At 44.7% G+C, this 13,596-nt stretch overlaps 2 protein-coding genes across 3 annotated transcripts in view; one reads left to right on the top strand and one right to left on the bottom strand.

Moving 5' to 3' along the window:
- LOC128406711 (P2R1A-PPP2R2A-interacting phosphatase regulator 1-like) overlaps positions 1-13,596 on the bottom strand; it is a 328,756-nt gene that overhangs the window by 150,655 nt on the left and 164,505 nt on the right. The window lies entirely within an intron of this gene.
- The window catches only part of LOC128406701 (ensconsin-like), a 68,737-nt gene that overhangs the window by 32,312 nt on the left and 22,829 nt on the right, over positions 1-13,596 (top strand). Inside the window, exons 10-12 of the mRNA XM_053374288.1 lie at positions 3,129-3,250; positions 6,430-6,557; positions 8,840-9,090. Of these exons, the coding sequence (XP_053230263.1) occupies positions 3,129-3,250; positions 6,430-6,557; positions 8,840-9,090 (501 nt within the window). The remainder of the gene's footprint in view (positions 1-3,128; positions 3,251-6,429; positions 6,558-8,839; positions 9,091-13,596) is intronic.

The following is a 13,596-nucleotide window of genomic DNA, read 5'->3' as shown; positions in this document are numbered from 1 at the left end:
TCCAAACAATGACTATCGTCAGTGCAGCTCAGAAAAAAATTACTATATTTTTCTGTGTATAAGACACCCCCTATTTTGGGGGACTCCAAATTAAGAAAATGGGGGGAGATTGTATCCTTGTATAGGACAACCCCCTATTTTTGCATGAATTTTCAAATAAATAAACCCTAGTCTTACACTAATAAAAGTACAGTAATTTAAATTTTTATCACCTACCATGCTGTTTTATTTCTTTTATAGTACAGTACATTGCTTACTGCTTTCATTTGATGATTCAGTGGTCCTGTTAGATAGCAAAATTCATGTGAAATGGCTGTTTTTAGGGGTTGTTTTTCAAAGCCTGGAACATGTTAATTTGTTTTTCATTCCTCTCTATGGGAAAGAGCGCCTTGGTTTTCGAACACTTTTGTTTTGGAACCGATTTCCGGAACAGATTCAGTTTGAAAACCAAGGGACCACAGCAACCCCTCCAGGCCCAGTGTGACACATGCTACTGCAATGGCGAGTGGGATTTGCCCGTGCGCCTGGCATCATGGAACCAGGCTGTCACAAGCCAAGTTGAGTACAGTGGTACCTATTTATTTATTTATTTATTTATACCCCGCCCATCTAGCTGGGTTTCCCCAGCCACCCTGGGTTCCTCCCAACCAAGTATTAAAAACACATTAAACAGCATTAAACATTAAAAACTTCCCTAAACCTTGGTTCTCAAACTTAAAGCGTTCTGGAAGTCTGTTCCAAAACCATCCGTAGCTAAAGTCATTGTTTAGATGGGGGGCTTTTATCCATTTCTGCAGTCACACAATCAGTCCATCAGAAGCTGAACTGGGTTCACACAGTCACAAAAACAAATCAACTGGAAAAGCCTTTTAAAAAAACAAAAATGCCAAAAGAAGAGCAAAAACAATATGCTAAACTTCACCCATTCCAGAAGTCCAAATGTTCAAAAACCAAGGCGTGGCTTCTCATTGGCGCAGGCGCCCCAGAAATAATCGCTGACAGCCATGTCGGACCTTCGGCTTCCGAAAAACGTCCGGAAACCAGAACATTTCCTACCGGGTTTTGGCATTTGAGAACCGAGGCATTTGAGAATCAAGGGACCACTGTACTGCAGCTAGACCTGCTGCTGGAAATTTGAAAATCTGTGTTCTTTCTGGGACACTGGTGAAAATCCCTTGTGGGAACCATATTGGGCCTGTGTGCCAGGGAGGTACAAATCACATGCCTGCATGGCAGCAGATTTTGCCCAAATTCCTTTTGATTCCATAAGAAGCTGGAATGCCTTCCCTTATACCCCTTTCCCCCCGCCACATTGCATTTCAAACACAGCTGCTATGTTGTTTTCTTAACCAGGGTGGATAAAAATCAAAGATTTTTAAAAATAAATAAATAAAATCATTTTTTTTTATTTGAATCGGATTATTTTGATTTAAATCAGATTTTTTAAATGAAAGGCTTTTGGAGGATATAACCTTACTAAAGATTTCTTTTTGAGTTACTTTATAGTCCAAAGGCTGTTCATCAGGAAAGAAGGATTTGTTTTAAGATTTTCATGTGTGCTAAAACTCAGTCTTAAAAACAACAAAACAAGTTTAACCACATCAGTTAACAAACATGGATACCTATGCTATCATGTTATTGCTTTAGTGAAATAAATGGTTTAAATTGTTATGAAGGAAATGATTATTTTTCTCCTTCCAATCAAGTACAGCAGAAAAGTTGTCCAAATAGAAAGCGTTAAACTTATTAACTCTCACCATCATTTCATCATTATCTGTCAATGTATTTCTAAGAGTAGAACCAAATCAGTCATTTTTCATATAACTGTAAATACTACTCTGTAAATTTATTCTTCCAAAAATGAAACCTTCATCTGGTTGTAAATATTAAGATTATACCAGCAATAAACACCTAGTCTTATGCACGGAAAGGTACGGTGCCGTAGTGGTTCTAGGGGTTGCTCGTGCGTAAATCGACACCACACCTGGCTAGGTTACCTGGGTGAACCCTTTCTGTCTGGACAGCCTCTCACCCGTGGCTGTCTCAATTGCTGGCAGAATCCGTCAGTGGGCGTCTCTTGAACTTCTTCAAGCAAAGAAGCTCTTTGACGCCTAGTCGCCGCCTACTCTCCCTGCATGGAAGCCTTCTGCGCAGGGAGGGTGTGGGCAGCAGAGGACCTGTGCTCTCCCCGCTGGTCTCTGGCGAGGAGTCATGGAGCCACCTCGCCGATTTCCCCCATCTGCCCCCCTTCTCCACTGGTGCTACGCTGAATTCCTTCCCCAGCAGATGGGCTGCTTCTCTCCCTCCCGGGACGCTCTCCTGAACCCCTCTGGAGCCCTCCCTCTCCCTCTGGCTCTGATGGCAGTTCCCTGACATCCAGCTTCTCATAAAAGATATATGAAACAATCCTAATTTAACAGTCGTGATGAATTACGATGGCTGCATTCCTCATGGACAAGTAACCTAGAACAAAAAACATTTTTCGCTGTTGCTTGTGTGGGGAAAGCATTTCATTTTAATGGCCTGTTCCTTCTGTTTTCTTTTCCCTCTTCTTTTCCCTCTTGTGGTTTGTGTACTTCAAATGGTGGCGGTCTGTCTCCCGGATCTCTTGAATGAATGAATGAATGAATGAATGAATGAATGAATGAAACCTTTATTTGCGTCAGCCATAAGACGTAGCACCGAAGGAACATGACAATATACACAGAGCAAAATAAAGTCAATGATATAAAACACAGTTTAGAGCAGGCATAAGCAAACTCCGGCCCTCCAGATGTTTGGGACTACAATTCCCATCATCCCTGACCACTCATCCTGTTAGCAAGGGATGATGCGAATTGTAGTCCCAAGCATCTGGAGGGCCAAGTTTGGCCATGCCTGCTCTTAACTAAGTGGTGGCCAAACTTGGCCCCCTCCAGCTGTTTGGGGACTACAACTCCCATCATCCCTAGCTAACAGGACCAGTGGTCAGAGATGATGGGCATTTTAGTCCCAAGCATCTGGAGGGCCGGAGTTGAGAGTCTCTCCTTCTCTCTCTGTCCTCTTTCCCCACCTGCTTTTCCACTCGGCAATCTGTTTGCCTTGCCAAATTCCCAACTTTATAGAGTATCTCCTCTGTCCCCGTTCAGCTCCCGGCAGTGCTGTCAGTTCCCCGGCCCACGCACCCAAAGTGCCCATGCGCAGCCGCAGCACAGACCGACTGAAGGCGGCCGGCTCTCCGTCGGGAAACGTTTCGCCAGAAATGGCGCAGGTGGGTCGGCAGCATTTGGGTCGATGACTGCAGGTGGGTCGTTGGTTCAATAAAAATACCAATGGCTTCCTCAAAGCTGATGGATCTCTTGATAGTTTTGATAGGGCAATAACAGTGCTTCTCTCACCGCAGTTTTAAGGATGATGTCCTAGATACTCTTAATAGTACAGTCCTGTTTCTGAACCTTCTTTTCTATTTTTGTAAAAACAATAACAAAATTGTCCAGCAGCGCCTTAGAGACCTACTCAGTTTGCTATGGGTTGAAGCTTTTGTGTGCAGGCAAATTTCTTCAGATACACGGAAACAGAAGCCCCCAGACCCTTATATATAGTGGGAGGGTGGGGCGGGGTTTTCTCTTGGAAGGGTAGTAGGAGATGGGTGATTTTATGGTTCCAAAATGGAAACCTTCCTCTGTTTGTCCATATTAAAAGAATGCCAGCAAGGTCAAACCTTTCTGAAAAAAAAGGGATTTTATGGTTCCAAAACAGAAACCTTCCTCTGCTTATCCATATTGAGAAGATGCCAGAAAGGCTGAACCTTTTCATAAAAAAAGATTACAGACCTGCACCTCCATGATTAATACTTGTAGTCAATATGGACAAGCAGAGGAAGGTTTCCATTTTGGAACCATAAAATCACCCATCTCATACTATCCTTCTGAGAAATACCCTACCCCACCCTCCCACTATATATCATGGTCTGGTGACTTCTGTTTCAGTGTATCTGAAGAAGTGTGCATGAACACAAAAGCTTATACCATGCATTCCCAACCTGTGGCTTATACCCAGAACAAACTTCGTTGGTCTCTAAGGTCATACTGGACCATTTTTCTATTTATTTTCGACTATTTTTGGTCATCTGCATACTCTCCCTTGCTTTTTCCTATTGGACTAATTAGAATCATAGAATCATAGAGTTGGAACAGACCACAAGGGCCATTGAGTCCAACTCCCTGCCAAGCAGGAAACACCATCAGAGCACTCCTGACATATGGTTGTCAAGCCTCTGCTTAAAGACCTCCAAAGAAGGAGACTCCACCACACTCCTTGGCAGCAAATTCCACTGTCGAACAGCTCTTACTGTCAGGAAGTTCTTCCTAATGTTTAGGTGGAATCTTCTTTCCTGCAGTTTGGATCCATTGCTCCGTGTCCGCTTCTCTGGAGCAGCAGAAAACAACCTTTCTCCCTCCTGTGTCGTTCACAGTCACCCACAGGTTGACCATACCCACTGAGTCCTACTATCCTTTGGAGAAAAACCTCGCCCCACCCTCCCACTATCTATCAGGGTCTGGTTAATAATAATAACAAATAATAAACTTTTATTTGTATCCCGCCCTCCCTGTCCGAAACTGGGCTCAGGGAGGCTAACACCAAATAGGTAACGCTGGTATAAAATCAAGCAATAATGAAATTACCGTATTTTTTGCTCTATAAGACTCACTTTTTCCTTCCTAAAAAGTAAGGGGAAATGTGTGTGCATCGTATGGAGCGAATGCAGGCTGTGTAGCTATCCCAGAAGCCAGAACAGCAAGAGGGATCGCTGCTTTCGCTGCGCAGCGATCCCTCTTGTTGTTCTGGCTTCTGAAATTCAGAATCTTTTTTTTCTTGTTTTCCTCCTCCAAAAACTAGGTGCGTCTTATGGTCTCGTGCATCTTATAGAGCGAAAAATACAGTACCTCCTGAAAACCAGTCAGGATCAAATTCAAATCCAATTAGATGGCTTTCCGCAGTATTAGGGTTGGGAACAGTAAACGCTCATCAGGCCCAACTGTGTGCGCTGCTCTTATATGGGCCTGTGAGAACGCTGGGAGGCCTCTTTCATGCTAGTTCTTATACAGACTTCGGTTTCTGTGTATCGGAAGAAGGGCACATGCCCACGTAAAGCTTAGACCCAGAACAAACTGAGTTGGTCTCTAAGGTGCCACTGGACAATTTTTATTATTATTATTATTATTATTTTACTGCGTCAGTCCAACACAGCTACCTACCTGAATCTTATATTTTTGTGTTGGTTTATTCGGTCTTTTTCAGTTACTAATATCTGTTCAAACTGAAGAGCTAATATACTTAACAAGAAAGTTCTTACAGGGCTGGAGGGAAAGCCTTATATTATAACAACAACAACACCACCACCACCACAGTGGTACCTCCGGTTGCGGATGGGATGTGTTCTGGAGCTCTGGTCGGATCCCGAGGTTTCCACAACCAGAGGTGCTTGTTGTGTGCAGGCGTGCGCTTCTGCGCAGTCATGTGCGGCGAAACGCAGAAAAATACTTCCGGGTTTGTGCATGCGTATCCCAAAGAATACGTAACCAGAGGTGCACGTAAGTAGAGGTACCATAAGAAGAAGAAGAAGAAGAAGAAGAAGAAGAAGAAGAAGGAGGAGGAGGAGGTACCTGTGTTGGTCTGACGCAGTAGAAATTAATAAAAACAATTTAAAAATTGTCCTGTAGCACCTTGGAGACCAGAACAAACTTAGTTGGTCTCTAAGGTGCTACAGGACAATTTTTTAAAATAATAATAATGATGATGATGATTTATCCCCCCACCCACCTGTCTGGGTTTCCCCAGCCACTTTGGGAGGCTCCTAAGGGCAGTGTGTCTTTCAGGTAGCGTATTTGAAGTCCAATACTGTCATCATCTATGAATTTAACTTAGAAATCCTTCTGTGCTATGTCTTTGGGAGATCAGGTAGGTCCTTTGGCTGGAGCTCAGAACACCTAAAGCAGCTTCACATATCCTGTATTCAGCTGCGGAATTGTCCGAATTGTCATTGTATTTTAATATTCTGCTGGAAGTGGCCCAGGATGGCTGGGGAAGCCCAGCTAGATGGGCAGGGTATAAATAATATGTTGTTGTTGTTGTTGTTGTTGTTGTTAATAATAATAAGATGAAAGATATTTTTATTAAAAGATGATCCAAAAAGAACTCCCTTAAGAGAATTAAGTCTTTTGTCTTAAGACAGTCTTTAAAAGAATCTTTCCCCAATTTTTTTTAAAAATAATTCCAGTAGCACTTTAAAGACCAGCTAAGCATAAGCTTTCTAGGTGGTTGTTGTTGTTGTTGTTGTTATTGGATAATTTTACAATACAAATTGCTTGTTGCTTTTCTCATTTCCTTATGTCCTGATTGCCTTTTAGAAAGCGGCAGCTTACCAGTATGTGTCTGTTATTCCCTCAGAAATCGGAGCCCGCAAAGCAGCCCTCGTCTACCGGTAGACGCGCTCCGTCGCCATCTTTGCCCGGTCTCAGGCGGTCCCCCTCTCCTGCCAACGTGTGTAAACGCGCTCCGTCTCCAGCCGCAATCAGGTTTCTATTCATCTCCTCTTCATGAATCTTACTCTAGAGTAAAACCAGCTTGGTCCTCCCTGCCCCCCTTGGTTGTTCTCCTCTTCATCAACAAAGGGACAATTGCGTTTGAGCTCCCAGGACGTTTCTGAGCACAATTCAAAGTGTTGGTGCTGACCTTGAAAGCCCTCAACTGCCTCAGCCCAGTAGACCTGAAGGAGCGCCTCCATCCCGGACGCCGGGGTTCCTCTCCCAAGGGCCTTCTGGTGGTTTCCTCCCTGTAAGAAGCCAAGTTACAGGGAAGCAGCAGAGGGCCTTCTCAGTGGTGGTGCCCGCCCTGCGAAATGCCCTCCCGTCAGATGTCAAGGAAATAAACAACTATATGACATTCAGAAGACATCTGAAGGCAGCCCTGTTTAGGGAAGCTTTTGATATTGGATGAATCATTGTATTTTAATATTTTGTTGGAAGCCGCTGGCCACATGACCTGGAAAAAAATGTCTGCAGACAAATGTTTGCTCCCTCGGCGAGTAAAGCGAGATGAGCTCTGCAACCCCAGAGTCGTTCGCAACTGGACTTAACTGTCAGGGGTCCTTTACCTTTACGTGAGCAGAAATGCTATATTGTTATGGATGGGAGCTGGCAGAACTGAGGAAGTGGGGGTGGGTTGACACTTTGGTTTGTAAGCCTTCCTGTCAAACTCAGTGGGGTCAGATTCAGCCCATAATCTTCCTTTAGCTTCTTGCATGTGCTAGTATGAAATCCAAATGAAAATTTAACAATAATAATAATAATAATATTTCTTTATTTGTTTATACCCCGCCCATCTGACTGGGTTTCCCCAGCCACTCTGGGCAGCTTCCAGCAAAAGATTAAAATACATTAATTCATCAAATATTAAAAGCTTCCCTAAACAGAGCTTCCTTCAGATGTCTTCTAAATGTATGGTAGTTGTTTAATTTTTTTACATCTGATGGGAGGGCGTGCCACAGGGCGGGTGCCACCGCTGAGAAGGCCCTCTGCCTGCATCCCTGTAACCTCGCTTCTCGCAGGGAGGGAACCGCCAGAAGGCCCTAGGGAGAGGGACCCTGGCGTCTGGGATGGAGGCGTTCCTTCAGGTCTACTGGGCCGAGGCAGTTGAGGAGTTTCAAGGTCAGCACCAGTACTTTGAATTGTGCTCAGAAATGTACTGGGAGCCAATGCAGGTCTTTCAGGACCAGTGTTATGTGGTCTCAGCGGCCCCTCCCAGTTCCCAGTCTGGCTGCCGCATTCTGGATTAATTGCAGTTTCCGGGTCACCTTCAAAGGTAGCCCCACGTAGAACACATGGCAGGATTCCAAGCGAGAGATAACCAGAGCATGCTGCACTGTGGCAAGACAGTCTGTGGGCAAGTGGGGTCTTATCCTGCGTACCAGATGGAGCTGTCCTGGAAACGGAATGGACCTGCGCCTCCATGGGTCCAAGATCACCCCCAGGCTGCGCAGCTGGTCCCCTTTCCCCCCAATACAGTACTTCTGTCTTGCCAGGATTCAACTTCTATCTGTTAGCCGCCATCCATTCTCCAAACATCTCGGACACTCACACAGGACCTTCACCGCCTTCACTGGTTCTGATTTAAAAGAGAGGTAGAGCTGGGTATCATCCGCATACTGATGAACCCCCAGCCCAGCCCAACCCCCCTGATGATCTCTCCCAGAAGCTTCATATAGATGTTTAAAAGCATGGGGAAAGAGGCACCCCACAAGTGAGAGCCCAGGGGTCCCCCCCCCCACTTTCTGGACACGGCCCAGGAGGAAGCAGCCGAAGCACTGTATTACAGGGCCCCCAGCTCCCAGTTTAGGTATGATTTCCCTTGCTAAGTAGTTCTTAAGGCTATTGAAATATACAGTAATTTTCTAAGCTCTGTTGATCCTTATAATTTCGGTGAGTAAAGATTTCTGAGCAAATTTCCCTCTTCTATTTCACTGTTGTAAAAAAGTGCTGTAAGGGGTAGTAGACCTGGATCTATTTAAATGCAGCCTTAACCCCAGAGTCAGAACTTCCTATCTGGACTAAAGAATTAGGAGCTAAGAAGTTGCCTGCCCCAGAATACACTGTAGTTTTCCATGTATAAGACTGTATCCCCCCCCCCCCCCATTTTGTAAGTTTAAAATTGGAGTTTGCCTTATACATGGAATGTTGCCATTATTTATTTCTTCATTTTGGGCTCAAAAAATAGGGGTCATCTTATGCACAGGAAAATACGGTAGCTGTACATGTTTCTGTGCTGTGCAGTTCTCTGATCGATCCCTTTTTCTCATCAGACAAAAGTCTCATCCAAGTTCACCCAAAAGACAGTGGCCACCATCTCCTGTTTTGGTCTCCAAACCAGCACCAATTCAGCGCCCGTCCATCACCCCGAACATCCTTAACGTTGCCAAAAAGCAAAGTGACCCAGTGTGCCGACCAAAGGAAAGGTTGGAGGATCCCGAGGGTCAGGATCCTGCCCCGGCGGCCATGCTGCACCCCTCCTCAGAGAGAGAACTGGCGGCAGCTGCTCCAAAGACCAAAGAAGGTAAGAGAACCTGCGCGAAAGGTGATCCGCTCGCCTGTTGATCCACACTTCTCCCCTTCCTGGGTCTAGCTCAAAGGTTTTCCTCACTGGAAAGAGTAATAATAATAATAATAATAATAATAAACAACTTTTATTTGTATCCCTCCCTCCCCGGCTGAGACCGGGCTCAGGGCGGCTAACATGAAATATAAACTCTGATATAAAACAATAATTAAATCGCCTCTTAAAAACAAGTCAGTATAAAATGGAAATAATGGTTGCCAGAGCCTTTGGAGGATGATGCATTTATCTGCTGTTACAGATGAGCTTTCAGGAATGTCCCATGACTAAATGTGGTCAAACATGTATAATGCCGTTGATTTATGCATTATGTTGACATTTATTTTCTTAGCAATTCTAGTCAGTGAACAAAATCAGCGCGGTTTCTTAATAGTTTTCACATAGGAAGCATAAGGTGAAGGTACAGGACCCCTGTGCTGTTCAGTCCAGTCCAAGGTGACTAGGGTTGTGGTGCTCATAGGGGTTAGGGACAGGGGCTAGAGATAGGGATAGAGGTTAGGGATAGGTAAAAATGTCAAGGACCCCTGGAGAGTTAACTCCAGTCCAAGGCAACTATGGGGTTGCGGCGCTCATAGGACCCTCGTACCTACGGGATCGTCTCTCCTGGTATGCCCCGCGGAGAACCTTAAGGTCCATAAATAGCAATACTCTAGAGGTCCCGGGCCCTAAGTGTCAGGACTGGTCGTTGTCCTCTTCAGATCACCACACAAACACTTCTTGTTCTTTTATAACTTTTTATTGCTTATTAACAAAGTTATAAATGGTTCTTATCTTTAACTACTATTCCTCAGAGTCACTTATTTCAGATACCTTTTGAGCTCTGCTTCTCCGTGACCAGCCACCCTCAAAATGGCGAAGGCGCCCTTCCCTTCGCTTTCCCGCTCTTTTTTCTAACCTCCTGGCTAGAGCTGGCTTGTATCCCTCCTCCAAATCTGATCTAGAACTTAACCCTTGCCTTTTCTGGGAACAGCCAGTCCATCCCTGTTGTTCCTGTTGCTCTCTTCTGTTAGATGCACTGCTCTCCTACCCCCCTTGGGGAAAACATTCTCCCTCTGGGAAACTGGAAACTCCTAACTCTAACTCTTCCCTGACACTAAGGAAGTTAGATTAGCCTCAACCAGAGCCAGGGCCTTTTCAACTCTGGCTCCAGCCTGGTGGAACGCTCTGTCTCATGAGACCAGGGCCCTGCAGGATCTGATTTCTTTCCGCTGGGCCTGTAAGACAGAGTTGTTCCACCTGGCCTTTGGCTTGGAATCAGCCTGATCCACTTCCCCTCTTTCCTTTTCCTTATGTGATGGAACCCCTATTTGGGACTTCCCTGGCTTTTTTTCTGGCCAACGTAGGACCAGTCTGGATAGTTGGCCTTGATGAAGATTTGATGTTTTCTCTGCCCAAACAGTTTTTGATCTGGGCTTCCACTGAAATGAGGCTGCATTTTAAGTTGTATTTTAATCCTGTTTTTAAGTTGTATTTTAATGAATTGTTTTTATACTTGATGTTAGCCACCCTGAGCCAGGTCTTGGCCGGGGAAGGCGGGGTATAAATAAAAAAATAAATAGGGGTTAGGGATAGGGGCTAGAGATAGGACTTAGAGGTAGGTAAAAAGGTCAAGGACCCCTGGACGGTTAAGTCCAGTCCAAGGCAACTCTGGGGTTGCAGCGCTCCTCTCGCTTTCTGGCCGAAGGAGCCGGCGTTGGTCCACAGGCAGTTTTCTGGGTCGTGTGGCCAGCAAAACTAAACTGCTTCCTGCGCATGGTGGAAACCAGAGTGCACGGAAACGCTGTTTACCCTCCCGCCGCAGCGGTGCCTATTATCTACTTGCACTGGCATACTTTTGAACTGCTAGATTGGCAGGACCTGGGGCAGAGTGACGGGAGCTCAGCCCGTTGCGGGGATTCGAACCGCTGACCTTCCAATTGGCAAGACCAAGAGGCTCAGGTGTTTAGACCACAGCGCCACTCGCGTCCCTATAGGAAGCATAGCAGGTGATGTATGAATGGTTTTTGTTTCATCAGAATGAGTAATTAAACACAAAGGCGGTTTGACTTCTTATTGACTTGTCTCTGCATATCTTTCTTCCGGCAGCCAATAGTCTCAGGGCTTTAGATACAATATTCTCAGCCTTTACTATATTCCATTCTTCGAGGGCTCTACTTTCCATTTAAAATAGGAATCAGAGAGAAGACGATCCCTGCTTCTTAAATGCTCCTTGGTCTTGAACATTAAACTTGGTCGTGCAAAAATAGCACACCTACCCCTTTGATTATTTTTTTAAAAATTAGTAATTGGTAATTTGGTGTTGTTTTTATCACATGGCATTCTGTAGACTTGTCTTCGCATCAACACCCTAAAGCAACTTGCTGTATTTTTCCGTGTATAAGACTATATTTTCCCTCAAAATTGGGGGTTGTCTTGTACACAGAATGTTGCCATTATTTATTTCTGAATTTGGGGCTCAAACAAATAGGGGTCATCTTATACATGGGGCATCTTATACACGGGAAAATACGGTATTCTGTACTTTTACAGATTTATACTGATTTGCCCAATAGGCCCAGGTTCTGTTATGCCCTTGTTGACTTCCCAAGCATAACCACATCTTACCTCGTACTCATCCATACCAGTGTTTTCAGCACAGTAGCCTTTCTGTCCACATACTTTGTGCAGTACAAAATGTACTATTTATGTGAATGAAATTTAGCTCTTTGAATCAAGTAGTCTCTTGCCTCAAAAAACAAACTGTATTGTGCCCTTGAAGGTTAATGTTGTTTACACTTTCATCAACTCAATAAGTTTATCAGATTTTCATCAGGTGCACCATCAGATTTTCAAAAGGACAATTGGTCAGTTTTAAACTTTGACATACCAATGTTGAAAACCAATGTTCTGACTGTATTGCAAAATTTTGTAACGAGGCTCAATTTGAAAATCAATTAACAAATATATATTAGTTAAGTCTTTATTTCCCATGTCTGATGCCTCTGGAACACCGCTAAGTTGGCACTTCTGAAGTTTGTGGTTCTACTAATATGAAGGGGGGAAATGGATTTCTCAGGTGTTGTGACCTCTGACTTAGGAAGAGAGTGGTGTAAGTTCCCCTGAAAAGCTGGTTTCGTTGTATGCGCAGTTGCTTAGGGGACGAAGAGTCACTTTTGGTCCCCCCTAGGGAAACTTAAAACAATGCGGAATGAATGCCTCAATCATCTCCCCTCCTTGCCCCGGTGCGCAAGGAGCACATCCTCTACCCTTCTGAGCAGGATGGACACACCCTCTGTCACCTCTCAAAAAAGAGACATTTCGGATGAGATGTCCTGGGCATTTGTCTCCCTGGAGAAGGACTTAGGGGCTACCTTAGCAGAAAAAGGAGTTTGACCCAGGCACCTGGTGGAGGCATCTCTCTCTACAAACAGCCTCAGGTGAGTGGGTTGCTTGGCTGCTACATTCGATGTCAAATGCACGTGATTGGAAGCATGATTCTCCTGGAGGGCTTCCCTCCAGGTTAATGCTTTAGGCTGATTGTCGTACGACTAATCCCTTTCGCGCAAATCTTAATTGTTTGTCTCCCCCGCCCCTTAGCTATTACGTAGAGCACACTCAGTGTTACGTCAGGCACGTCCAACAGGTAGATCATGATCTACTGGTAGATCGCGGGGTGTTCCTGGCTGGTATCTGGTCTCCTTGTCCCCAATTTTTTAAAAAAAGAATAAAAAAAGCTGAACTACTGCTTCCTTCCTAATAAAAAGCTTGACCACTGTGAGTTCCTAAGAAAAGCTGAACAACCTTGCCTTTCCCAAAAACACTCAACAAACTTGGCTTCCAAAGAAAAGCCTAACAACATTGGCTTCCTAAAAAAAGCTCAATAATGTTGCTTTTCCCAAAAAGGTCAGCAACAAAAAGTGGACCTAGCAACAAAAAGTAGACCATCCGATTAAGTTCTACTATCGGACTGCAGATTCAGGGCCCTAAGCTGTGTTTTATATAATCGACTTTTGATTATATTCTGTGCATATCGCAATGCTCCTTCAGTTCCATTCATTCATATATTCTGTTTCATTCATTCATGTTTTATTCATTCATATATTCCATTCTATTCATTCATTTGCTTCTGAAAGAAAGCTCAACAACTTTGGCTTGCCCAACAACAACAGGTCGATCCCTGCCAGTTTTTTTACACAGTGAGTAGATCACAATCTACTGAGAGTTGGACGTCCCTGCTAGTCTAGTACAAGTCTGAATGGTTTGTCTTCCCCTCCCCTTCGCTATTACGTAGAGCACACTAAATGTTACGTGTCGACTAGCTCTGTTTGACAATATTTCACCTTCTGCGCAAATACGCCCCTGGCTTCAGACACGCATGTTTTCCTTTGCAGAGCCTCCGGCCTCCTACACCTTCCTACCTGAGTTGCCACCCTCCATCTTCGGCCCCTCGTCTCCCGCTGCCTCGCC

This window comes from Podarcis raffonei, chromosome Z, assembly GCF_027172205.1.
Source record: "Podarcis raffonei isolate rPodRaf1 chromosome Z, rPodRaf1.pri, whole genome shotgun sequence".
NCBI classification, from domain to species: Eukaryota; Metazoa; Chordata; class Lepidosauria; order Squamata; family Lacertidae; genus Podarcis; species Podarcis raffonei.
The sequence above is the reverse complement of the archived record's forward strand: the minus strand, read 5'-3'. Positions and strand labels throughout refer to the sequence as shown.